This window comes from Pyrgilauda ruficollis, unplaced genomic scaffold, assembly GCF_017590135.1.
Source record: "Pyrgilauda ruficollis isolate IOZ18807 unplaced genomic scaffold, ASM1759013v1 scaffold92, whole genome shotgun sequence".
Classification (NCBI taxonomy): domain Eukaryota; kingdom Metazoa; phylum Chordata; class Aves; order Passeriformes; family Passeridae; genus Pyrgilauda; species Pyrgilauda ruficollis.
The window spans coordinates 412,635-440,110 of NW_024531266.1; the positions used below are offsets into that span (position 1 = coordinate 412,635).

Sequence of the window (27,476 nt, forward strand, 5' to 3'; positions counted from 1 at the left end):
GTTTGCAAAGCTATCAGTGGTGAATGGAGGAGGGAGTTGTCTTGGTGCTTTTGGTGCTGAATAATGCTGAAACCAGCCTGACTCATCAACCCCAGAGTTAAACATACCTGGCAGAAAGGAGAAGGTGTGGCAGATCTGGTTAAGTACCAGATAAAGCAACAAACAAGTGGTACTGCTACTACTACAAACTTATCTAAAGATGCTGAACTGACACAGCTGGCCTGGAAACAAAGGGCCCACTCCCACTTATTAGGGTCTTCCAACAACCCCTTTCAGGAGATTCCTTCCTTGAGTTGGGATTTGCTTCAATGAAAGAAAATCCCTCGAAGCTGAGAGATTTGCCCACAGTCATTGGTATGGGTGAGTAAAATCAATCTTTACTTCATAATTTCTTTTGCTATCTTTAATATAATTGCTTCAATATTGCTTCAAAAACAGTGGACTGAACTAGACTAGTAGTTATAGCTACCTATACTGTGTAGTAAATAACTATAACTAAGATCCTTTAGTCTCATCATTATCATAGTAAGTTATTACCCTAATAATAACCCTAATTTATTTTTATATTAGTACCTCTGGTTTGTCGTAATCTTTTGGGGCAAAGCTGTGAAAATGTTCAATAATGCCCATTTAATCCATCGGCATAAACCACTGAGAGGGCCCGGGGCTAAGGCAGGATCCAGCTGCACCCAGAGGTCTCTATGAGGAGTTTAAAAAGCAAGAGGGTCCTCTCTGTGCCTTGTGACTCAATGTGGCGGGCTCCTCTATAATCTCTGTATCTCCCACTCTGCCCACGACACACAGGCTGAAACAAACACCTAACTTCCCCTTTGTACCCTACCCTGGCTACCCACAAATTACAGCAGTGCCTGCCACCTGTCAGGTTACCTCGAAAAGCTGCCGATGGCCTCAGTGAAAGCTGCCTAAATGTCAGGCCGAGGTGTGAGACTGCCATTCTGTCTGGAGGGAGAGAAGTCATGGTACAAAATACTTGCTACTTTCCTTAATACGTGTCTGAGTGGGGCTCACCTACTGCTGTGGTAGAATTGGTGTAAGAACACAGCCAGAAAAAATAGTGTTTCGAAATACAGCTCAAAGTTACTGAGAAAGCTCTCACAGAAGTATCTAGACATAAAGAGAATTAAAATACGTAGTTTTAAACTACTGAATATGTACCCACTAACTGGTCCTTAAACACAGCTAGAACAGTACAGTACTGATCTTAAGGACTGTGGGTAGATATTCAGTTACCAGAAATGCTACAGCTACAGTCTGAAAGTGAGAAAGTGTAATTCTACACTTGTTCCTATGTACATTTCCCTTTGCAAAAAATCTGGATAAAGCACAAAATCATACAAATTTTATACCATGAAATAAGAATACAGAAAATTTCCTACATGGGCTTCAGTGTTCACCCCTTGCACAAAATTTATTCATTATTGGCATTTCAGAGACTGTAGATTAAAATACAGGATAGGAGTAAATGAATGAGCAATGCTCCTCTAGTAAACCATCATGCCTTTGGATGAAAACCAGTTTTGATCTGAAGCTCTAAAGCAAGACATTTATGCTGTTTCTGCAAAACTCTTAAAATGACAGAAATCCACAGCATAAGGATAACCCTCTAAGGAATGTTTTGCTCTTCCAATCTTCTTTCCAACAAATAAACCTTTTATTCATTTTATAATAAAGGCTAGACAGGCCCACTGTACTATCAGGCAAGTTTGCATTGGCATACATTTCTAATATAAAGAACAGGCAGAACAGGGACTATTCTTTTGGGGCAAAGACACATTTTAAAGAGGTGCAACACTTTCCACGATTAGCACAGAGTGCTGCAAAGAGCCTTAAGGATTCTGCAGCCACAGAAAGTTTCTGTTATTCATTATGACAGACATCCCATTTAATAATTTTTTTTTTAAAACTTTATTCTAATATACATTTAATAATGTAAATGTACACATTACCCCCCTTGGTAACCTAAGTTAAACACATGCTACCTTATACATGCAGTTCCATAAAAATTATCCCCTTTGACAGCTATTCATCACAAGCTGGAGTAGTTAAGGCCCCATCTCTTTAATGGGCAGTGAATAAAGAATTTAAAAATTATTAAAAGACATTCTCAGCTTGTACCTCATAAGCTACACAAGTCTAGACAGTCTTGTCTAGTTAGACAAGACTAGACAACTTTTAATTTGGGACTCTTTCTGAGAGATGTCTATAAATGAAAACTGAATAGTCCATAGTGCAAATTACTATCTCATAAACTGCAGCATAATAACACTTTTCCTTATGGATCTTCTTTATGAGGAAATTTATATTTCTGTATAATAATAATAATAGTAATAATAATAATAATGCATTTTATTTTACACTTACGAGGATGATATTGCACTTAATGGAAAATGCTTTACTGAGTAGTAATGACTTTAAGCAAACCTGTGTTATAAGCAATTTTTATTTTCTTGTGTCTCCCTGAATCTTCACATGATTCTTAAATATTTACTAAAATTCCTTGGTTCCAAATTAAACCATATTCATAATTAGTGTATTTAAAAAATTAAACAATTTGGCCAGCACACCATAATACTATAACCAAACTGTCTACTCTTTTCTAATTTTGAGCCTAGTAATTATCTGCAAATTTAGTACCAAGCAACTACAGGGGGATATAGAATTTAGTAAAACACTCTGTGATTACAGGTTCAGAGAGGTGTGGATAGACAGTGTGAAATACAGGTGGTATTTCTTTTAAAATGGTTGAATGCAAAAATCCAGCAGGACCCCTAACTTAATAATAAATTGGAAAGACTAATGGAGGAATTTTTTTTGATTTGCCATACAATACTAAATCCTCAATAATACCTAGCATTTATACAGAACTTCACATTTTTGAAGTGCTATACAAATACTGTCAGGATTAAATGTATTAAATGTATTAAATGTAAAATATTCCAGACACAGAATACAAATCCAAAGTGAATGGTGATCAAGTGAATGGCAGTAAAATCTAATATAATTACTACAGAGAGGAACTAAGTACTTTATAATCAACTCGCTATGCATGAACTATCATGGAAGACCACACACTGTACAAGGGAAATGTACAGATATAAAATTATTATCATTCATGAAATAGGTTCTATGACCACAAGGAATTGCCACAAGAGCTGTAATTGGCTCCACAACCTTAAAATGCCTAATTCACAAGTTGTAGGAAACACAAGGAAACCTTTCAGTGACAGACAGGCAAGTTATTTCAAGTGCTAGCACAAACAACCTTTAAAAGCCATTATTCCTATACATCAATGTGGATTCCATGTTTTATGGACATTAATTCTCTAGTGCCCGTTAAATACATAATAAATGAACATAGATGAGGTAAAGATGCTGTAATTGCCACATACAGCCAATACGGCAAGGGAGGAGTTTTTCCAAATGGGCAGATCCAGAGGCCATGACGAATCCCATCACGGACATGATGAGAAGTCCAGGATATGAACAACATCCACGGAAGAAAGCACCATGAGTCCTTAAGCCTGAAAAGCTGCATGATAAACTTTAATGTCAGAGCCACCACAGGAATCACAGTAGAACAATGAAGAAGTGGTCTCCGTGGAAGAGTCAGAGCAGCCTGCAGAAGAGAAAAATATTACTGCCAATGCCTGCAACTGTGACTAGGGAAGAAAAATTTCATGAGTGTTTACAGGTGCACTGTCAGGTGACTAAGTGGAAGCAGAAAGAAAAACATACTGTTCCTTTCCATTGCAATTAATATAAAGCTAATTTTCTGCATGAGAGTTGTGTGCTCCCTGTCTCTATTGTATGATATGAATCATGCATCCTACTAAGTACTATCATCAGCAAAACAGGGAGGGAGAGGGATGAGAAATTCTATTTGTCACATAGTCAGGTGGAACATGGGAACTTGTATAATCTGCTGCACTGATTATATGTATTTAACTTCAAGACAATTAAAAGGAAAACAACCATGCAATACACTTGAAATATTTAGTATGTTTTACTTGAAATAAATCACGTGCTTTAATGGCATTTAGTCCCGAAAATACATCCTCTATTTTACTACAGCTGTCACCTGTAAAATTGGTTTAGTTGCACAGTGTTTAAAACAAAAAAGTAATTTTCAATAGGACAAAGATATGAGCAAAGTTACACACATTTTGATCACCTTGAGACAGTATTCTTCATGGACAGGCAAAACTTCATTCATCAACATGTGACTGGGTTTTTGTATGAACAACTTGTTTAACAGTAACTCAGTTGAAAGCCTGATATTTGGTTTTAATAAGGTGAGTGTCTAGCTAGTGTGATTAGATTTAGCCATTTTAAGAAGAGATAATGTCAATTTAATATACATGTTTGAGAAGATATTCTGTGGGTGTACAGTGTGGACAGTAGCAACAACTACAACCATCACTCCAAATTCAAACACAATAAAAAACTAATAATGGTATTTTGGATTACTATTTTGATTACTGTACTAATAAGTAGATTCTTGTGTCTGTAAGCACAGGAGAAACAACAGCACACTACCAGAAGGTCTACAGAAGTGTTGATGATATTCATTGGCTCAATTCAGTTACTGGGGAACACTTGGAAAACCTGTAACAAGGCTCCAGAGATGTAAGGTGACAGTGGATCTTTGCTGTGCTGAACACATCCCTCACTGCACCTAGTGCAGAAGGCAAACAAAGCACCTCTAACCTGTTCATTCTTCACTTGTTTTAATCCTTGCAGGATTCAACAGCAAGAGGGCCTGGCAGTGGGACTCTGGAATAGGTTAATCAAGCTCATGCATAATTTAGATAACTGCATGGAACACTATCTTCTCTGCAAGGAAACTGATGTAGCCTTAGCCAGTTTATTAACTGATTACAGATGGGAAGATATGGACTACCTTGAAATAAAACAGCTCATGCTTTAAACCACAGCCAACCTTAAAAGGCCGGCAGAAAGCTTTGCTCTATTAGCTTCCCACCACATGCTTGTCCATGACTCCTGATCAAGGAATGGGATTTAAAAGCTCACAAACTGTCTCAACAATTTTTAACTCTAATGTTGTGGACCCAATTCCTGTAAGTTGGAGCAAAAGCTGTATTTTCTTCAGATTCAGTTCTGTTCCACACAAGCAGATTGTTCATGGGTTAAGGTAGAAAAATGTTGTGATGGTGAAATTGTATATCACCTGCCTTACAACAAGTCCAATTTTTGCTACTGTCAACAATAAGCTTAAAAGTACATCCTAAATTAATTTTGAAAAAACCTGAATATTGGTATGTTTTGGCAGATAATCTGTTGACTGGCCTCTATTTCTGCACTTTGAAAAAAACAGTAGCAAAGTCTAAATTAGTCTTTTCCCTCTGGCCTATTAAGGTTAGGTGCCAACAGCAACACAGTGAGTAAGGAAAATTTTAATATTACTCATGTACACAGTTTATCACTACTGGTGCCAAGGTAATGCATAAATTCTTTTCATATAAATTTCAGACACCAGGGTTGTGTTCGATTTCAGCAAGAGAAAGTCCTCTTCTGTAACTGCAGTACAGCCATCAAGCTTCTCATATGCTGCTGCCCAAGGTCTGAGAGAACATCTGTTTCCTCTTTTACATTCTGCGACTAAAGGAACACTTACATCCTTGAGTTGCCAAGCACTGGAAACAGACAGGTAGTTCAGTTTCCTAATATAAGCTGTTATACTCTCTTTCTCCTAAAAGGCAAACATGTTTGCCTTTAGAAAGCACCAGATCTTAAAAAAACCCCAAAAACCCAAAAAAACAACTAACAAAACAAAACAAAAAAAAACCAAACAAACAAACAAAAAAAAAAACCAAAAAAAAAAAAAAAAAAAAACAAAAAAAAAAAAAAAAAAAAAAACCAAAAAAAAAAAAAAAAAACAACAAAACCAAAACACCACTGCAAAACACCAAAAAACCAAGTCTTTTCTGCCTTAAACCTCCTGGAAAAAGTTGCGAACAGATTTTATTTACAAATGACCTTCTCCATTTGCCTATATATGCAATCAGATGCAAGATCATCTGGCAGCTGATGCTCTCCTCCAGCCTCTCTCACTACAATGAGCAGCCGGAGACAGCATACAATAATTGCATGCAGGAGAACCCACGCAAATTATTTGCTTTAATGCTCATGGTAACACCATGGATGTTATGTAATAACAGATGCTCCCTCACTGATATTCTGTGGTGCTTCACAAGCCTGAAATCTTTAGTTCATAGTAACATATTCAATGTAACATATAGAAGTAATATTAAAAATATAGTCACATATTAAATGCTACACCAACTGTGCCTGTGCAAAGCTAATTTTCCAGTTCCAGAAATGCTCCTGTACAGCCCAGGTCAGTCACGGGCAGCACATTTCCCAGCAGTGCCAGTGTTATATATGTTTGCCACCAACTGCATGGTCTACACTTTTAGAATTTGGTGACTCTTTAGCACCAAGGCAGCAATTTCTCCATGTCTGCTCAGCAACAAGAGTGTCTGGGCTACAATCCTGGTGAAGTCTGGGAGCAGGTCATCATGTCATACCAGCACTCCTGACTGACAACCGGCTGCAGGAACTACTACCTTTGGAGTACTCAGCAAGACAGCTTCTTCTATACTTGCGTGCACAGTAAAAACCACATGGAGCACAAAGAACTACAAATTCCAAGTAGCAGAGTCATTGTAGACTTCATACTCATTGCAAAAATAATGTGGGCAAAAGGTCAGATCACATGGTACTTGGTACACAAGTATTTATCAGAGCAAACACACAAATACCACAGGTGACTATTTACCCTGAATACTGCAGAAAAATAATGATGACCATGAAAAACAGACCAATGGCCAAACAATCCAAGCGCTGAGTGGCGTCAGCAGGAACAGAAGCAGGTGCCAAGAGTAGTGTGAAGGTAGCAATTGAAGGTAGAAGGCAGTACCGCCTTGTGCTGCATAGAAAGATTACTCCACAAAAAATAACTCGTCATCAGATTTAAAAGTGGTGATAATGAGCTTTATAGGTGATTGTGTACAGTAACATGAAATATACTATTGGTACAAATTAGTAATAGTGGTGTGGTTGGTTAATTAGACTTATTAATTTATTAGTTATTTCGTAATGTGTTGCAAAACAGTGAACATGTTAGCCTCTTAAAGCAGTTACTCTCAACCATGCAATTTAAAGACAAAGAATGGGACTGTAACTACCAAATATATAGTAAAAAAGTATCCCATGAAGTAATAAATTATGTAAGTGACAGCCTGAAATTATGCCAAGAAACTGACAGGCACATCATATAAACCCAAGGAAAGAAAAATTATATATTGCAATCAAATCTAGCTGGCCAGACAGCACACAGAAGAAAAGTTTATGGGGATTATGTTACATCACAAACCAAAGGGACTCTGATGGCACTGTAGGAAGAGAAAACATGTAAGAGATTATTATTCTTTTTTTAAAGGACAGAAGCATTGTACTTTTCTGCCATTGAAAGGAATTGAACTACAGTATTTGGCTCAAATGAAGCCTCATTTGAGCCAAATACTACTCATGGGTTTGGACAGGACCCTTTAGAGGTAATTTAGGCAAAAAAGCAATACAGAGGAGATGAGAAAAACAGTATGAGGTTTAGGAAATATAAATTTATTTCCTGAAGATTTTTTTTAAATGTTAATTGAGACGAGAGTCTTTGCAAAACATAGAGGCTTTGCAAATTATAATGATGGTTTTGCTCTAAGAGTCAAGAGACCTACACTGGATTATTTCCTTTATTAGCCCAGTTAACATATAGAAAGCAAAGGTGTTGGTAGGCAAATCACTTGAAAAAGCCTTTGGGCATATTATCTTCTTACCTCAGCTAAATACATTTGGCTACTAAAAGGGCTATGATTCTACCTGCAATGTTCTGTGTTTATGATTTGAAAAACATTCAGGGGGAGAGCACAGAAATCAGGTGTCTTTTGCAAAAAAAAAAACAAAAAAAAAAAAACTTAAAGAACAAGAGAACTAGATCTGTCATCAACAATTAGAAAATGGACTGCTATCTGCTTGGGAACTGAAACAACACAGGAAGAAATTAAGTCACAAAATTACAAAAATTTACTTCGTTTCACATAGTAGGGATAGGCTAGGCTGCACAAACATTCCCCATCAAGGAAGGTGTAAGTATATTTAACCTTGCCTCACTACCAAGTGGCAGGTCACCTCCCAATTCCATATCACAATTCAACAGTCAACTTCTCAAACTGACATCGGTGAAGTGTGACATCTAGTGGTCATAATTAAGAAAAATACTAGTAATCATCTCAAATGCATGAAAAAGCAGCAATAAAATTTTAATACTTTCCAACATCTAGCCATTAATTTACTTGCATTCACTGATTTTAAAATAAGAACAGATGAGACTAATTAGAGATTTAAATTCTATTCCATATTGTTATTCAGTAATAACATTATGCGACCCATTAATCAACCAAGCTAACTTTCCTCTTCTTTACATAGTTTTATAACTGCACAGCATTTCCACATGCAAGAAGTACAGGAAAGGGGAGAACTAGGGACTGCTTAGAGAAGAATGATGCCAGTCACCAGGACATGCTGGACCCTGACTGTCCATGTGGCAAAATGGTGGTCAGCGGTATCCTGGACTGCACTGGGAATGTGGCCAGCAGGCTGAGGGACCCAATTCTTCCCTTTCTCTTCAGCACCAGTAAAGCCAAGAGGGGAAACCAGACCAAATGCACAAATAAGAGGCATCTTTTCTCTACAATAAAAAGTGATACTGTACATAAACAAAAACTATTTTTCCATTGTAAGTCTGACTTTTACATCTCAACTAAAAGCAGTATTTGTCTCTTGCACTTAGCTGTCACCTAACTATTCTTAAAAAATTGGTAAACTATTGTTCTTCTTTACTTACACAAATATAAAAAACAGGACTTCCTCCCTCCCTCCCTCCCTCCCTCCTTACCTATTTCCCTTTGAACAGTCAGCTATTCCCGATTAACTTAACAGTACTATGAGCAAACTAGGAGGAGGAAAACTACTGGAAAAGAGTGCCATAATCTGATAGTACTAATGCTATTGAGAAACTCTGTCCTAACAAGCAGTTCTGTAAATAGATTATGATCCATTCACTGCTTAACAGGTGCCAATTCACCTTTTTACATTTATTAATAAACTGATGCTTGCTTGCCTACTATTTTTTTTTTTTCTCCAATGAACTATATTTAAATGCAAGTCAGACTGCCTTTTTAAAGGTGACAGCTCACATATAGCTTGTTTGCGGGAGAAATATTTAGGGATGGCTAAAAGAAATGACTGAATTAAATTAAACAGAAGCTCTGTCATTTATGTTTCGGCTATTTCTTTCCCACATTTCAGGTATTTCTAACCCTTACTGCAAAAAGAAGTGGAATAATCCATTTCATCCACAAAAGTGTGCAAGGCAGCACTTAACTCCTTAAGCTGGATAACAAAGCAACTATGTGATAAATGTAGAATAGTATGCACATGTGCAAAACTCTCTTTTTTTTCCTTTCTAAATAGCAGAAACTGAACACTAGATGTAAAATATTTTTATGCCTTTTAAAATTGTAACAACTGCATAAAAACATAGTTTATGTATATCTACGAAATGTATTTAATTAAATTATCAATGGAACTTTTTTGGTCTAGGACGTGGTAGAAGAACAGTAACATAAACAGTGATAAATTAACAAATTACTGATCTGTTGACTTACCTTTAATGACAGAGATCCAGCAAGAAAGAAGTGGTCCACATCAATGACAGAGGCAAGGAAGCCAGCCAGGGTGACCTCAGTGAAGTCACTTTTCTTCCTGAGTCCAATCACTATTGCCCAGGACCACATCCCCAGTATACCATGCACTGCATTATCAGATAAGGCTCGGAGCCAGTCATTTTGCTGAATGAAGGAAAACTGCAGCAGTCTGTCTGCTACAAAGCAGAATATCCCCAAACCTAGACTGGAAATAACTGACGCTGTGCTGAAAGTCTGGAGAAGAGCGTGGGCCTTTTCAGTCTCAGATGCCATGACAAGAACCATGCTGCAGCACACAAAAAGTCATCAGAACACACACTGTGCATTGTCCTTTGTATCGTCAGTTGTTCTGTAAATGTCAGAGATCAGAAAGAAAACTATTAAACAAAGAAAATCCATTTGCACAAAACATTTGTCACCACAGCTACAACTGGGCATTAAGATCCCAATTTCACTGTTTTCATTTAACATTCCCAGGGAATTTCTTATTTCAATTAGTTTACTGACTAGAACACTACAGCTTTGAATTAAAAGACCTACCTTTTTTTAATTAGAACCAGCACAAGTGACAAGGAGAGCTCTAATTCCATTTACTGAAATCTTAAATATTACAAAATAACCTGAAACATCTCTGTGATAATACACTGAATATGTTTTAAGACTCCTTCTTATCCTAAAGACGCGATTTAATCCAATGAAATACTTTACACTGTAACAACAGAAGAAGATTCAGTTTGGAGGATTCTTAGGACTGATGCTCAAAATCCCAGATTTCTCTATAAAACAACTGTTAAAACTGAGTTTTCAATCTATAACCCAAATCACTGCTTTAATTTACATTCTTTGTTAACGTTTGTAGTATTCCCCTGGTACCCTTTCCTGAGCAATACCTTGTTCAGTTTGGAGACTGGAACCTAGAATAAACCTTAAGAAAACCAAACACACTAAAATATCTTCATTATTTGTAATAAATACAAAGACAACCATTTAGTCAAGCAAAGTAATCAAAACCATCTCCTTACAGAGCAAAAAACTACCTAAGCTTTTCCTCAGCATGTGCTCCAGCAGAGAAGCTGGCTGCTAATTTTAGGACTTATCTATTGTCTGCCACCTTACCTTCATAAGTCCTCTTTTTGCAAGAGAAGTTCTAACTGTCCCAGCTGTTATGCTGGTCTTTTTGGGAAGCTATACAGACAGACCACAGTTTTAAAGCCTATATCCTGCCTAAAAATGGATACTTCCCATGAGTTTGCCATTTTTGTGCAATACATTAAATCTTGGCAACCCTTCTTTATTAAGTAAATTGTTATTCTGAAGGGCCTTTTTGAGTGTATTAGACTTCCTAAGCTTACACATAACAATTTATGATTTTAAACATAGTATAAATCTCATAAGACATAGATGTTTCTTCCAGATTATTTACATGCCTGCTGTAGAATTATCCACAAGACAGAACTACTGGCACTCTGCAGAAAAAGAAAAAGCCCACTGAATCATTTATTTAGAAAACATTTAAAAAAGTAAAAGAGAAGAAAGCATGAATAATACATAGACTTTGCACAGAGATAAAAAAGTGGGTCAAGTTTAGAGTCTGTTAACCATGACTGTGCCTCTTCTGAATGAATGTGTAGACACAAAGTATTTAGTGAAACAATGGAAGTGCTGTTTTCTGGTGGGTGACCTTGTGGTATACAGGACATTGCTGAATAAATTCCATGTTAAGGAAAAAAAAAAAGGCAGTCTCTTCACAAATGTTTCTTCTATATGGTCATCATGTCAGATTGGATTTCATTTAAAATTACCATAAAGGCTGTGTAAGAATCTAATCTGTGAAGAGGTGATGTAGCAACATACCTTTAAAAACCACACCAGTAATCAGAATCAAACTGCCCCTGGGACTAGAACATTTTTTTTTTCCATCGCAGGTGCCTTACTCCAGTAGGAAATGTCTATGGTCTATGCATCAGTGCTAATCCTCTGTGCTTTCTGAACCCAGTCTGCCCAGTCCAGTGCAGGAAATACCAAACACCACTTGTTCCATCCTAAACGGAAACAAACCAGGCACCAGTAAGCACCGATATCAGGCAAAACAGCATACATGAAATATGAACAACAGTAAAATATCCAGAAAAAATAAACATATATTTAATTAATTTGTGCACGAATATAATTGAGGTAAAAGTAACTTCAGCTAAGCTTTGAAGCTCTGTAAAGGAAATCAGAAAAAAACCTGTAAACCAAGAGAAGAGCAGAAATAAAAATGGAACACACTAGTAACTAAAAAATATTCAAACACCAAGTCCAAAAACAACTGTTCCAGTCTTCTACATAACTGCATTTCAACAGATAGAGCAATACATTTTCACAGATTTCTTCTTGTGCCTGGAAGATTCCCACCTAATGAAACATTTATGAATCCCATTCAGGGATCTCTTTTTAAATTCCACCCCATCACTTAGTGACCTTGGAAGAGATAAAGAGAGATTCAGAAATTCATTTAGCAACAGAAGTCTGTGTCAGTTGTGTGTTAGGCTTACACTTGTGCTATGGCTGGTATTAGCACGTGTTCCAGCCAGAATGAAGAACAGGATGCAAAACTGGCTTCAGGTTGACCATAGACAAGAGCCATGCCAACTGTTCTTTTTAAACCATCTATTTCAGCCTCCTTTAGAGACAAAAATGAGTGCTGCCTACGTAAAAATCAACTGACATTCCCAGAATTATTTTGCAGATCAAGAGGAAAATCAGACCAGAAAAAGCAAAACTCCGGTCAACTAAAATAATATCTGAAATTATAAATTTTAATGTAAAACTAGAACATTTTTTTTTCTCCCTGAAAAATGACGCTTTTCAGGCTCTCTACAAAATATCACAATAAAACGTAATTTTTCCAGCCTATAAATCTCAGAAAGCAGTTGTGTAGCTTGCATTCTTGCTAAAACAGAAAAGTGCGGAATAATTCACAAAAAAATGCTTATGGACATCTATGTGGTCAGTACAGTTAATATCCAGAAAGGAAGTTCTAGGTTGGTTGAGCATAATCTCTGTCTATAGTCTCAAAATGGAATTTTGTAGATACACTTTAATTTAAGGAAATTACCAAAATAATTTTTATGAACACACAGTTAACACTTTAAGTTACTGTCACAAGAAGATATTTAGATCAAAACTGTAAATACACTTTTGGGAAAACAGCTAAGAGGCTACAGTGTACAAGCAAAACAAAAACCAAGTAGCTAAAATTACCACTTAGAAATATTGTTCTGCATAATTTTTGCCCCAGGTTTGCACTGATACATGAATATATATAGGAATTTAATGCATGAAGTTACAGAATCACAGAATCAATTAGGTTGGGCAAGACATCTGAGATCATAAAGTCCAACCTACAACCAAACAACACCCTGCCAACTAACAGAATTATGCATTCTACACAAGTAGCTAAAATCCCTTGCAATTGTATAATCTCCTAAACCCCTTGTTATTTGATATTGGATATTATTTTATATTAAAAACCGCATTAAGCAGAATTAAGACACCAGCTCAAACCTTTAGCATACAATCTTGTGGAAAAGGAGATCCCAGCCTAAGACTTATCTGAGAAGAAATGACAGTGGCAGTATTTTTGGGTCAGATAATTATAACACATTATTGGACTGATCATGCAAATATTTTTGGGCCAGATAATTACAACGCATCATTGTGGTGATCTAGCAAATATTTTTGGGCCAGATACAATTATAACGCATTTTTTGGGTTTGGAGAGGGCAAAAGCCCAGAAGGAAGCGGGAGGATTTTACCAAGACGCTGAAGAACAAACTAAATTAAACCGAGCAGGAGATCAGCCTGGAAACCCGAGATGAGCAGGAGCGTGAGGGGAGGCGCGGGCCTCGGAGCCGCCGCCGCCGCTCGCCCCGCCCGGCCCGGAGCCCACCTGGAGCGCGGCCGCCGCCATCCGCCCTTCAGCCCATGGGGCTGGGCCGCCCCGATCCGCCCCGATCCCGGCCGGAGCGGGCTGCGGAGCCCGGGGCCAGCGGGCTGGAAAGAGCCCCAGGGAGCCGGTCAGGAAGCATGCGTGGCCGCGGAGCAGGCTGGGACCCGGACCCGCCTCGTCTCCTCCCATCCCCGCCCGGCGCGGGCAGCGGGGCTCGGGTGTGAGGGAGAAGTGTTTCCTGGATTATTAAATGGAGGGTTTGGGTGTTCGGGCTTTGGATTATTAAATAGAGGGTTTGGGTGTTCGGGCTTTGGCTCCTTCAAGTGCCGAGAGGGAAATCGATGATCAGAGTTTAGTGTTTTGTCATTAAGGACATGGTGCGCCTCTGACAGACCACAGAGCAAATTAATTAACAGTATTACTGTTCTCAAAGTAATACTCAAAGAGAGCACTGTAGAAAGCATTTGGGAAACATTTTATTCGGTATTAAGACTTCTTGGTGTAAGCATCTGAATAAAAGCACGTTTTTACAGAGAAAACTTCCTGTGTCTACCCTGGTCATTTCAGCAGCGATTCATCAATCAAGTTGATTTGAACATATATTCAAACATTAAAGCAGCACTGTCAGGTCAGGCCTGACCTGTTTATACAGCAGTGCTCCATTATCTCAACTGTTCTCTTTGCCTATACCAAATATAGCACTGGCGTTATTATTGATATTACACTGGCACCTGACAGACTTCACTGGCAACCTGTCCCTCTGGCTTCAGCCTTCCTTCCTCTCTCCCTGCAGAGCCTCCTGAGACACAGCTGGGAGCATTCCTCTCTCCCTGCAGAGCCTCCTGAGACACAGCTGGGAGCATTCCTCTCTCCCTGCAGAGCCTCCTGAGACACAGCTGGGACAGCTCCTGTGAGGACACGGAACACAGGGCTTCACCTCCCAGAAGCAGCAAGCAGAGATTCAATATCCTGAATGACTTTAGAAGTTTTTTCCAAAGCCTCCAAGACACAACCTTCACTGAGTTCTTCTGTCTCACCCCCGCTTTCTTCTTTTCTGACAGTGATACCAGATGGATTGGATTTTGTGGCAGATGATCTTTTCAGAATGTTGCTATTGTCTAATAAAACTAGTGTTACTTTGTTAAGAGAAAAATTTCTGACTCTTCCTCCTAAAGAGAAAAAAATCTCTGCATTTGTATTCGTCATTCTGCCTTGCAAAGTCTCACGTTTGGTAGCATGGTAATGACATACAGGTGAAAAAAGACTATTACTTAAAACGTCTACAACATTTATAGAAAAATCTAAAAGTCTTTTAGACTTCAATTTATCCAAAACTTTGAAAAGAAAAAGGGTGTTACAGTTCAGTTTAACAGCATGCACTTTTCATACTAATAGAATTGAACACTGGCTTAAAGACAGTTTTCTTTAAGCAGATTCAGCACAGTGCACATTTCCAGCTGGCTGAACACAACAGAACAATACTAAGGTAGCTGATAAACAGAAAGATGCTGTACTGCAACAAGCCCAAAGGCAACTGTGTTGTTCGTCTTTCAAGAACAGATCAGCAGATGACTCTCAGCAAAACTGATGCAATTGGTTTTGCATCAGTTAATACATCAAATTAATACACATTAAAGGGCTTTGTTTTCTTGTGACTTTTCATTTTAGTTTTGTACTTCAACTTTTTTTTTTTTTTTAATATTTACCACAAAACAAGTGATAAAACAAAAAAGATAAGTAAGAAAATGAGGTTGTTTTAAGAAGTGAGACAGTAAAAGAAGATAAGATCAGGACAGAGAGTCTTTGATGATCTAAAGTGCAGATATGAACATGCAGATAAACAGCAGAATATAAAAGGAAAAAAAAAGCTTTACAGCTTTTAAAAGGATACAATTAAATCTCTGTATTTTTTCAATCTCAGCATCAGCAGACCTGTCCAAAAAAATAAAGGTTATTTCTCAAGGATATTTTCTACTTCAGATTTTATTTTTTAATAATTTCCAATACTGAGAATTAGATTAGCAAAATCTGTGTCTTTGACACCACTATTCAATGGCTGTCGTTTGTCAATCATGTGTGTTTCCAAAAATTTGGTCTCTGCTCTAAGAATAGTCTCTTTGCTGTAAGTATGTATAAATATAGATAGAATTTTCATTTCCATCAGTTATAAAATGCTATAAATATAATATAGCTGATGCTGAATCTGCTATAATTTAAGTGGCAAGTGCAACTGCAATTGATTTTAATTAGCACATTTTTAATATCCTAATGTTTGCAGATGATGTCAGTAGATTTTTGGGCAGTAACTAGCAAGTGCAACTGCAATTGATTTCAATTAATACATTTTTAATATCCCAATATGTTTAGAGATTATGTCAATAGATTCTTGTCAGTAGCACATACTAAAAAGGACAAAAACATCAGCAAGAGATACAACTGTCATTAGGCAGTTAAAAGTACTGTTTTAAATGCTTGATGTTCTGTTAAAAACCATCTTTCTTGGACTGATATCTTTTCACTGCAAGACACTATCTTTGTAACATTAACTTTCCTTGGACAAAGTTGCCACAATTCTGATTTTTAAGACAGATAAAGCTCAATGAAACAACCTTCACCTGAAACTCACCAAACATTTTAAACACTGAATAAAAAATATTATATATATTTCATATATATAATATATATGTATATATATTTCATATATATAATATATATGTATATATATGAAATATATACAAAATAAATGGACTTTTAAAACAAATTTTCATTTTTCATTTCATTAGGAAATGAAAGATATAAAATTCAGGTTATAATATTTTTGAGTTTTGTTTTCAATATTATTATAGTCAATTATTTGGGATAAAGATGAATACCAATTTTCTTCAGTTACAGAGTGTGCAGTATATTCAGCAATCTCCTTCCTTTCATTCAAACTTCTGCACCATTCTATTGCTGTTCTGATGTACCTGTGTTAATATGAAAATTCAAAAAAGCAGTTATTTGTTTGAAAAATAAACTCAATTTCAAGAGAAAAATTGAAGGCACTAAGGAATACACCTGGATCTGAGAGAAAAAGCTATGATTCAAAATGTAGCTTTTTCTCCTAGCTTGCCTTGCCATTTTTTGTCTAGAATCTTCTCCATATTTAGATCTATACAGTTATAGTAAATTATAACAAAGCTGTATGTTTTGCAATGAACAGTGTACAAGTGCAAATTTTTGTTTGTGAATATCTGCTTGCTAAAATGCAGCACAGAAAACTTCTGATGATTCCCATAATGAGGCTGTAATTACAGCAAGCAGATTAGAAAATATTCAGCAGGTGGAGGTTAATATCTGTAATAAAGCAAAAATTGGATAAAGTGCTGCTCAGTTCTATATATCAGATCTATATAGGACAAATGCTTTTGGTTTTTATCTACTGAAGTAAATGCTAAGTTGCAGCTCTAGTTATTTTTCTAAAAAAACACTGCCATAACAGTTATAATGGAATCACAGTATGCAGTGGCCCTGAGTCACACAGGTCTTGAATCTTTGCCAGAAATAAGATGGAGCTTTTATCATTATATGTTGGGTCCATCCCTACCAGTTTATTGTCCATAAATACTGTTTCTTCATGTAAGAGGATTTATAAAGAATAATTTTTATATTTAAATTATTTAAATTGAACAACTAATTTAAATTACCTTTCATAGACTCCAGGATGACTTATCTGTATTAGCTGCTGTAGCCCATCAGGAGTAGTTAACTTACACCAGCCTACATCTTCATTTATCTTAGAGAAGGAAAAAAAAAAAAAAACAAAACCCACCCAAATATTAATTTTCTGCTGTAGTCCAAAGGGAAAAAAAAAAAAGAAAAAAAAGCAAGTATAATACACCAATTTAAGAATTAAATATCTTTGAACAATCCACTTTAAAAACTTGAAAGTCTGTGGTTTGCTAGGGACAGAATCTGCTATAGTCTGCTATGACAAATGCAGGGGAAAAACACCTAGCAAAGCCCCAACTCTTGCTTTGTGCTATTCAAGAATAAATTATTTCTAAAAGTGTAATAATGTCTCCAAACCTGTAGAATTCTCAATTCTTTTTTGTTTTTGTATTTTATTGGCATCAGAACTTTTGTTTGCTATTCTCATTAATTTTCTAGTAACACTTTTTCATGGAAAGCTTTAGGACTTAGCTTCCTCTAAGTCACATGTTACCTGGATCTCACTACAGGAAGAGTTGAAATCCCAAACCATAGTCAGGGCCATCCTATCCCAAAAAACAACATGGACTTTATGATCTGAGTACACAACCAGTCTTCCTGTGCTGGGAATAACCTTTTCATGCAGCAAAACTGGCAACATTTCTCGTCCATCAGTCTCAGATACCTAGAACCAAACAAATACATTAAAAACTTGAAGAAAAGCTATTTACATCATTCCAACTGCCTGTATATGTTCCAGATTTTTAATTCACTTGTTTTTCCAGATCACAACCAGCGCTCTTAATCATGCAATTGTTTCTTAAATATAACTTTTAAATGCAGGCTTTTGGGTCCCAAATATCTCACTTCTGGTCTGTGAGGATACACTCACCATTCTTCCCTCTAGATGAAATCCTATTCCCTATGGTCTGTACAATCATCCTTATAATACTGCAAGATTTATAAATTTTCAGCTACATACCATTTTCCAGCAGCAGAGATAATAATTATGACTTAATGACAGTTTTGTTTTGCAGCAATACTGAAGAATTCTGAGGAGAGAAAAAAACCCAAACAAAGTATTAAGCATTTAATTCCTACTAAGTCTTCTAAGCACTTTCAAATTTTGTTTTGTAAGTTTAGATATGCCCTCAGTGCCAAGATAACTTCCTTTATTTTTTATATTTAAAGTAATAGTAAGCGTTCTGTGTAATTTTAACTCCTGTCCTTTCTAAGTCAGCAGAATTAATGTAACAAAGGTAAAGTTACTTGGTTGCCTGAGTAATAGTGGAGGATATTGAGTATGGATGTCCTGGCACATCTGGAGGTAGGCTGCTCACTGAATACATCTTTTCTTCCACCTGAGTAAAGAGCAGAAAGAAGATGAGTTAGTTACAGGTACCGTAGCATGAAAACAGAATTAAGAGCAAGTTATGAAATTTCTAACCTCCCAGAAGCCAACTATAATCACATTTAAATATGCCACAGAACACAGACAAATATCTGAATGACAACTGTATTCTTAAGCCTATGTCTGTGCAAAGAAATAGTCAAATATTCAGTTTCTTTAATCAGTAAGTACCAGGAACTCCTCTTGTCAGACAGCAGACTACAGGTCATTACTGAGTGGCAATGTTTGACTACAAGTTAAAGGCTGGGTTCCAAGAGTACAAATCTCATCCTTAATTCTGCTTGAAAAATACAAGGTGTTGCATTAGCACTTGAGAGGATCTCTCCTCTGGGGGAGTTTAACAGACAGGCACAGAGGCAACATCCTCTTCCAGCACCGAACAGCTGGTCTGAGCAAAGCCAGAACAAAACCTGCACCTTCTAGGTTCTGTCTTCATACAATAGAAAACACTTCCAAATACAAAGAGATTAATCAATACATAAGCTTCAAGACTAAACTTCTAAATTTGTGAGAAATGGTTGTTGCACAATCTTACTCTTGAGTTTGATAAAATAAATGTTACAATGAGGAAGAGTCTTCTTACTGAGTAAAATTTACAAAATTACCTTCTGAAACAGAAGGAATAATCTCCTCTTTTTGTATGACTGATGGCTTGATTAAGGCATTACAGTAATTACCAGTGTAGGGACTTCACTACATGCTGCACAGACAAATGTCTTAAGGAAGCTGCTAATTTGAAGGAATTTGGAACATCCTTTTTAACAGTTCTAATTTTTAAATAGTTTTGTACCTTTTTTGTCCCTTTTTGGATTGCATAATGTGTGAAATATTTTCCCAAAAATTCTCCCTCTGACTTGAAAAATGAGTCATCACCAGGATAAATTTCTGCGATGTTTGTCCTACCATGGATAAATCTAAGAAAAATAACAAAATTTTTAGCAAGTACTTAAAATGCTGTGTCACTAGACAAGGTTATGAACAGGTTATGAAACCTGAAGAAAACAATAAACATTTTCAGACACATTTTCAGCAACTCAGATGTGAAAAATTTCTACTGTTTCACAAACAGTAGAATGTACCATTAATGTCTTTTAACACAGAATATTAACATTACTAGGCTCTTTGTTTGCACATGTGCATGGGAGTGGGATTTAAATACGCGAAGAAAGCTTTTTTTGTGTCAAGGTAAACACCTTCAAGAGCTGCTCATTCCACTGACCACAAAACATAGTGATCCTGTAAAGAAAAATCTAACTTCCTTAGTAGACCAGCCACACCTACAGAAAACTGCCACACTGAACAATTCCTGAACAATCTGAAGGTCTTAATTGAGAAAAAAAAGCTCTGAAAAAAACTCTGAAGTGCTGCTAAACATTTTGTTTAGATGAGATGAAAATTTAGGAATTATACTGAGGAAAAATGAAGAACACTCAGCAGAAAGATTAAAGGGTTAAACACCAGTGATGCTTTTATCAAAGACTTTTAGGTCTTGCAAGTTAATAGCAGCTGTAGCAATTTCAGTTTGAAAGTCTTATTGTTGGTTGGTTTTTTTCTAAGTTTTTTTTTTTTCTTAACCATATGGACAAGGTGACTTGCCAGGAAAATCCACAGCTGAACATGTGAATTATGTAGATCACCAAGATGAACATTTCTAAACAGTGAAATCTTCAGCAAAGAAACCAAGTACCATTATTTTAAGTGAAATCTGTGGGAACTCCAGCTGTCCGGTAAACCTTTAAGAAATCAGATTATCAGATCACTTAAACATGACTTCAGATTCAGGCCTGATAATAGACCGTACTAGAAAATGTGAAGTTCAGTGAACAAACAGCAGAAACAGACTCTGACATGAAGACTGTGCTCCATTTCTCAAAGAGCGAGTAAAGGGACAAAGTAAGACATTTCATCTTAGAGCTTAATTCCCATACAAATAAAGTCTCCCAAATAACACAGATGATCTTCTACATACCTGTAGAAAACACCTTGGCACCACACTACTTGAATTAGCTGATGGAATGAATACTCATCCATATCTTCATTCTGGAAGAAGTCGCAGAATGTCCACCTGTGTGCATAAAATACAATGACAGCCTCACTAAGTTCATATATTGGCTGCTCTTTTGTGCGTGTGTGTTTACTTGTAATCACTTCTGTAACTAGAATTGATGCATGCATACTTATTCAAATGATAAATGGACACATATTTTCAGAGCCCTCCAATTCCTTAGTGATCCACTTCAGTTACCAAATTAAACTTCTCAATCCCACAAATGTTTTTTTTTAATTGTTTTTAGTGATGCTGACAGACAACATATGCCACTGGCCCACCTCAGAAATATTATCTTTTCAAAACTGAAGAGGAAAAACCAACTCACCCTAATACAAAACCTGTGTTCTTTTTTCAATATTCTCTTTTTCGTTTACATATTCAAGAAGTATGTCAGAAAGTATTTTTTTTGATCTGAACTAATTACTGTAGCTTCATTACAGTAGGTTACAGAATGTTGTTTTACAATGTCATGTTTCAAGAAGTTCTTAAAAAACCCACAACTGACAGTAATTTTAAACTTTTTTTTATAACCAGGATTCAATTATTTTGCTAGAAGTTGAAGTTCCAAACTGCAGAATTGTAAAGCATATGGTAACAACTACAAAGTAAAGTTTAAATTACCTGTGTAGATGTGGGGCTCTGCAGCTGAGTGGCAAAGCGGTAGGTAAATAAGAAACTGTATCATGTGTTTCAGGGGCTGCTAAAACGTCACCTTCAACAGCTGTACAGCTGGTTTTCTCATATGTCTTTATTACATTTTCCACAGTATGTAAGTTACAGCATTTTAGTGCCAAGGACAAAGGGTATTTCCACTCTTCTGGGCACAAGGAAACAGTCCAACGCTGTGTAACCCATGTGTATTCAGAAGAACAATTTGTGTGGAACAAAGGGACTCCATCTCCATCTCTCTGGTCCTTTGGTTTGGCTGGTTCCCTATATCTATCTTCAGCACAACCACGTTTACTCCTATTCTCTGTTATTCTTTGTTTTGATGAGACTTCTGCAGCAGAATTTTTACTTGGTGTTCCACACTGATCTCCGCTTTGATAGTTGCTGTTCTTTTCAGAGGAGCGTGAGGATGCTGCAGATGACTGGCTGACTTTGCATAAGAACTCCACTGTAAATTCTTGCTGCAATTCTGACAAGTAAAGGTGAGCATAGCCATCTACAGATGAGATCTTCACACTGCCATTGTCTAAGCATCTTGTCAGATCAGCTGTCGCAGGGTCAGGCCATTTAATTTCTAAGATATCACTGAGAAGAATCTAATACAAGAAAAAGGATTGGAATGTGCAGCAAGATAAAAATGACCTGCTTCTCAGCAATTTCAATGGAGTATTTACATTTAAATTAATTCAGTCCTTCTGCAAGGTGATGTATGGCAAGAAATGTTGCTCTGTATTTATCTATGTGTATGAACTCAGAGGAAGCAAAACATCTAATCTTCATATCTGCTTCTTCCTGTACTAACAAAGTTCTATCTAGCAATAATGTTTTAATTTAATCAAGCCATAAATTAGTAAGGTACATGGGCAACTGACCAAGCACAACTGTACATGTTTGTGTTTCCAATGGCTTCTTCAGAAACAAGGGAGAGAATGGCCAAATTATCTTGTTCATAGCAATTATCAGTGAATTTGATAAAGAATTGCAAAAGGACACTAAAAAATAATCAATACCAGACAACACAGCTGCAGGTAAAACTTCAGTTGAGATAAACATAATTTCAATGGGAAAAGGCAATCCTAACTATATATAGTTACATATATTTCTGTATAGGAGGATGGGCTCTGAGCTGACCACCACCAAGCAGAATCCTGGTGTTGTAATTCTCAATGCCATGAAAACACACTCAATGCTTACCAGCAATTTAATCAGTATGAAATGTTTGAAAGTTCTAGGAATGGAACAAGAGCAAACTGAACATACAGCGATACCACTGGATACATATTCACAGCTAACCTGCATTTTGAATACTAGCTGCAGTTCTCAATAGGCCAGACCACTGATGAGATCCCCCTCATGGAGCTGTGTAGACTAGCAGGTGGTTGGAGTGGCCAAGTGAGAGCCTAAGCACATCACAGGGCTGTTCTGAACTCAAGCATAAGGCAAGTAACACAGTCTAAGTGTTTTTGTGGCCATGAAGGTATTGTCATGGTAGTAACAGGCCTCAGGCCTTAGGTTAACCCTGCTAGGCCCTGGGCTGGCCTGTCAGGCTCATTAACAATTTGTTATGAGAGCTGAAGTTTACTAACTCTTACTTTATTATGGTGGACCACTGGAGTGTGGGAAACAGCAAGGGCCTTGAAAACATGGGCACTGTTTGATAACAGGCCACAGAACAATAAAGTGGCAGTAAATTGCTGGACAAGGACAATCTCAGAATTTCTAAAAAGAGTATTTTGGCTTTAAGAAAAGCAGGAGTTTTTCTCAAAGTGAAGGGGAAGAAACCAAATCAACAGAAAAGGGGTGTGGGGGAGAAGCCAACCAACATGGTAAGGTGCTTGCTGTGGCCTAAGAAAGTTATCCTTCAGCATCGTTCAGCAAGTCACAAGGGATGCTGTAAGTTAAAAACAGTCTAGAAATTCAGTCAACCTCCAAAGCAGATCATTCAAGGCTGAGAGAAGGTGGAACTTACCCCTCAGTGCTAAGAGCAGAGAATCAGCTCTTTGCTGCTGTACTTTGCACTGAATGCATGACTGATAAGGACTGCTGTCTTTTAATTAAGTATATAGTGACACTGAGTGACAGTGCTTTAGGCAGCTAAACATCAGCATGAAGGGTGTTACTACTGAAGGGTCAGTCTAAAAGCTTTAAAACTCACCTGATTAATCAGGTGTCTTAAGATTCCCACCATGCTGTGCAGACAGTCATATTCAGTGGGAACACCTAGAGGTGCTGATCTGGAACAAAGCTTCCAGAAATACTAATTGGTCTCTGCATGGATGTTCTGACCTGGAGTGGCCATTCCCACAGAGAGACAATTTGCTCCATTCCTCCCACAGACCCCAGCAGCATTTTCACAGCGGTACTCCAATGGGGAGATTTGACAGCCTTGGAAAATACCATCCTGTTGCACTGTGACCTCCCTGAAAAGTTCCTACTGCCAAACTGTAACAACACACCAAATGCTAAGTTTTACCCTTGCCAGGAATAAAATAACTTTTAGTGTTTCTTTCTACAAAGAAAATGCATTAACAGTTAAAACTGTAACAGTTAAAACTGTAATTTAAAACGGCAGAAATTTAAGAAATATGACATCTCCATTAGCCAAACTGCACTTGACAGATCTTCAGGGCCTGTACTCACACACTGGCATGTGAAGTTATATTAAATCCGCTAGAGAAGTTTTTTTTTTTTTACCAAAGCATTACTCGCCTAATGTGTAATCCCACCTTTTTTCTTTCTGGAGGTATAACACGTGAAGGCAAGTACGGGCGAGAAGAAAACGCGTTCCGGAAATCTAGCGCTCGCAGAAGTTGTTCCTGTTGAAGTGCAGAGAAAAACAAACCCTATTACGACTTTTTACATGCAGTGATAACGTTTTATGCTGATTTCATGGAGGTGAAGCTATGAAACCCGCTCCGTTTTTCACAGAGAGCAACAAGAACTCCTGCTGGGACCGTGATCCCCGGGCCGGCCGGTTCCCGAGCAGGGAGGCAACTCTGGCACTGCCCAAGGGATGCTCCCAGGCACGGCACAGGGACGAGAGACAGCGCTCCCGTCCCCAAAAGCACTGCCCACCGCATACCCGGTAGGCACTGACGACAAAGGCGACCCGCTGGCGGGTGGTCTCCGCCGGCTGGAGCGGGTGGGCGGCCGCGGGGAGCGCCGCTTCGTACAGATACTCGGAGCCGCAAGGAGACAGCAGCAAGCGGGACCCCCCCGCGTAGTGCACCTCCACCGAGTCGTCCCCGAACAACACCATCAGCCTTTCCGCCTCCATCGCACCGGAGGCCGAGCTAGAACCGCGGGCAGCGCTCGACCGAGGCGGCTGAAGCGACCGCGCCGCCGCACGGCGGGAACCGCGGGGCAGGGCGGGGCGACCGCCCGAGCTGCCGCCGAGCTCCGCCCGAACTCGGACCGAGCGCTCGTCGAGCTCCGCCCGAGCTGCCGCCGAGCACCCCTCGATGTCGTGCTGAGCTGCTTGCCAGCGCGGTACGTCCTTGAGGTATCCGTGCCTTCCTGCTCTCTCAGGCAAGATGAGCGCATTCCGTACACACATCTGTAAAATAAGCTTGAGGGAACCGCACACGGTGTCCTTGTACTTTCTTTTTCTTAATAAATTTAAAAATAAATTTTTATTTGCTGAAAACGGAAGGGGGGGGGGGGGGGGTGTGTGTGAGGAGGGGTGAGCCAACACACAGCTCTGTACCTAGAACTGGGCAGTAGAAGCCCTATCTGAACAGAAAGACCAAGATGCCAAAGGATAATTTTAACATGATGCCTAGTTGCCTTTTTTTGACTATTATATACACCCTCCACCCCCACCAATACTTACCGTTTAATCAAAGCTGTTTTAAGTAGATTGGCAGTTCACAGCTGAGTGACAATTATTATCAACCCCCACTCCCAGCCCTTAGCAAATGCAGTTGACTATCCCCACTAGTCCATATGGTCTCTGTTAGCTCCCTTACTTGCTTAGGGAAGTACATGTGTCTCAGATCAGTGCAATCATCGACTGCATTCAGTACAACTTTCCATTCTCGACAGCTGTTGTCTCACCAGAGAGTAGATCAACACCCAGTCAAGTGGCTGCTGATTCAGCCATGCATCAAAACAACCTGATTCTGTTCAGAATACCTCTTTTTAATGAGTATTATTCTGTTCAGTAGTTGTCTGAAGCAAGTTTCAAAGTATATATTGGGATTATGAATGAGTTATGAATATTATTATTTATGGATGATACATTGCATTTTGCTCACAATCTCACTGCTCTGGTTGGAACCCTCAGCATAGGAACTGTGGAAGTAGGTCACACAGGCTGAAGCAGAGGTGGCAATCAGCAGTTCAGGGTACAATGTAGCATCTTCCCTGAGTTTTGGCTGGAATGTCATTTTCTGTTTGGTATCAACTAATGATCCACATTAGTTGATCCACAGGCATCAACTGGATGATTAGAACTATAATTCAGTCAGAGAGAAGTTGCAAACTTCAGCTGTCAGTAATTCAATGAGTTGTGTGTAGTAGGAAGGAAAGGCAGAACGTGACAAGGAAATAATATCCCAGTGAAAAATAAAGATTACTAGTACAAACCAGACCGGGTGTCATTAACATTCACAATGGATTTTTCTATTGAAAAAAACCAACCTAGCTATGTGCAGTTTGTGATACCTGTGATACCTGATGTGGTTGGGCCAGTCTTGCTTCTCTCTAGTGGTACAATTATTCTAAAACCCAACAGTTAAAACTCAGTGAGCTCATCTGCTTGAAAAAGAAAAAAAAAAAAAAAAAAAAAGCCAAAGGCCAGTATCAAGAACTTCTTCGCATATTTTAAAAGGAAATACTGAGAACAAGCTGCATTTCTGGATAAGAAAATCACACAACAGCAAAGCACATGCAAAGCAGCAATTCTTCCAGCCCATTTTGAAATTCCTTTAAACCAAGTGTGATTTTCAAATACCAAATATTTTTGCTAATCATAATAATTTGTCAAGAGTGGGAAATAGTGTGCCTGCTTTTATTGATCTGCAAAGCCTAGGTCTCATGCTCAAATTTGAATGTGAAGCCTGTTTCTTTTCAGAATCAGTGCTAAAGGACCTTGCTTCACATCTCCCCCAAACTTTGCTTTCCATGCTTCTGTGCCTTCACTGATTTACCATTATGCTATTAAGAAAACAAATCTTTTTAAAAAGTTGTACATTTGCAAGGCATTATTCAGAAACCTGTAGATGATAAACACTTACACAGTGCATTTGAAATTTGTAAATGCTAAAATTCAGGTGAAATAACGTTTAAACCTCTTGTGACTCATTTCTGTCATACACAGAATAATGGGCAATTAAGAGTGGGCAAGCAGCAGACAAGGGGACCCTGACAGTGAGAAACCTGCTGCTTTCTTTTGCTCTCTCACATTCACTAGCTTGTATTGAAGTTCTGCAAGATTTAAGACAAGTGGGAAATACTTGAGTGTTTAACTGTTTTTTTTAATGCAGCAGGACAGTTAAAACCAATTTTTTTCCCATTGCAGTAAAGACTGAAAGCATTTACAAAGTTCATATGTACAGACTAGAAACTTTTACACTAGTTTGAATGAAAGTCTCACTTCATGATTTTTAGTATTTTCAGTGGAGGAAAAACCTTGTAATGCAAACTTGACTTGAGTTGTTCTCTATATATAGCTCCTAGTTCTTGATTTTTTTTACCCAATGATTTGGCATGATTATTATCTACTAATAAAATTACTGTTTCCACAAGCTGACAGTATATCTGGAGCTGACAGCTACCTGACAGAAAAAGACGACTCACCACAAATCATGCAAAACTAAAACATGTAAAATGCATGTCCCTTTGAGTCACTGTTACCTTACTGTAAAGCATATAGGAATGCTTGTTCCTTGGGACTTTAAGTTCTGAATACAAATAATT

At 37.9% G+C, this 27,476-nt stretch overlaps 2 protein-coding genes across 2 annotated transcripts; both read right to left on the bottom strand.

The window, feature by feature from the left end:
• Window positions 1-1,332: 1,332 nt before the first annotated feature.
• On the bottom strand, window positions 1,333-13,867 carry TMEM267 (transmembrane protein 267). Its single transcript, XM_041489332.1, has 4 exons — window positions 13,738-13,867; window positions 11,658-11,845; window positions 9,765-10,152; window positions 1,333-3,637 (listed from the first exon to the last, which is right to left on the bottom strand). Exons 3-4 carry the CDS (start codon window positions 10,086-10,088, stop codon window positions 3,302-3,304), a joined length of 660 nt encoding a protein of 219 aa, XP_041345266.1. The 5' UTR covers window positions 10,089-10,152; window positions 11,658-11,845; window positions 13,738-13,867; the 3' UTR covers window positions 1,333-3,301.
• A 592-nt stretch (window positions 13,868-14,459) lies between these two features.
• Window positions 14,460-24,834, bottom strand: CUNH5orf34 (chromosome unknown C5orf34 homolog). Its single transcript, XM_041489322.1, has 12 exons — window positions 24,640-24,834; window positions 24,284-24,373; window positions 21,510-22,153; window positions 20,808-20,903; window positions 19,629-19,752; window positions 18,697-18,788; window positions 18,410-18,479; window positions 17,942-18,112; window positions 17,424-17,512; window positions 16,611-16,703; window positions 15,629-15,669; window positions 14,460-14,864 (listed from the first exon to the last, which is right to left on the bottom strand). Exons 1-12 carry the CDS (start codon window positions 24,832-24,834, stop codon window positions 14,671-14,673), a joined length of 1,899 nt encoding a protein of 632 aa, XP_041345256.1. The 3' UTR covers window positions 14,460-14,670.
• Between the last annotated feature and the right edge of the window lie 2,642 nt (window positions 24,835-27,476).

Coding starts and splice junctions, on each gene's coding strand:
- CUNH5orf34 (XM_041489322.1), bottom strand. CDS start 24,834: ATGGAGGCGGAAAGGCTGATGGTGTTGTTCGGGGACGACTCGGTGGAG. Junction 18,480..18,696: donor ACTATTACTCAGGCAACCAA/GTAACTTTACCT, acceptor TTCTCTCCTCAG/AATTCTTCAGTATTGCTGCA. Junction 16,704..17,423: donor CATCCTGGAGTCTATGAAAG/GTAATTTAAATT, acceptor ATATTAACACAG/GTACATCAGAACAGCAATAG.
- TMEM267 (XM_041489332.1), bottom strand. CDS start 10,088: ATGGTTCTTGTCATGGCATCTGAGACTGAAAAGGCCCACGCTCTTCTC. Junction 3,638..9,764: donor CTGGATCTCTGTCATTAAAG/GTAAGTCAACAG, acceptor TCTCTTCTGCAG/GCTGCTCTGACTCTTCCACG.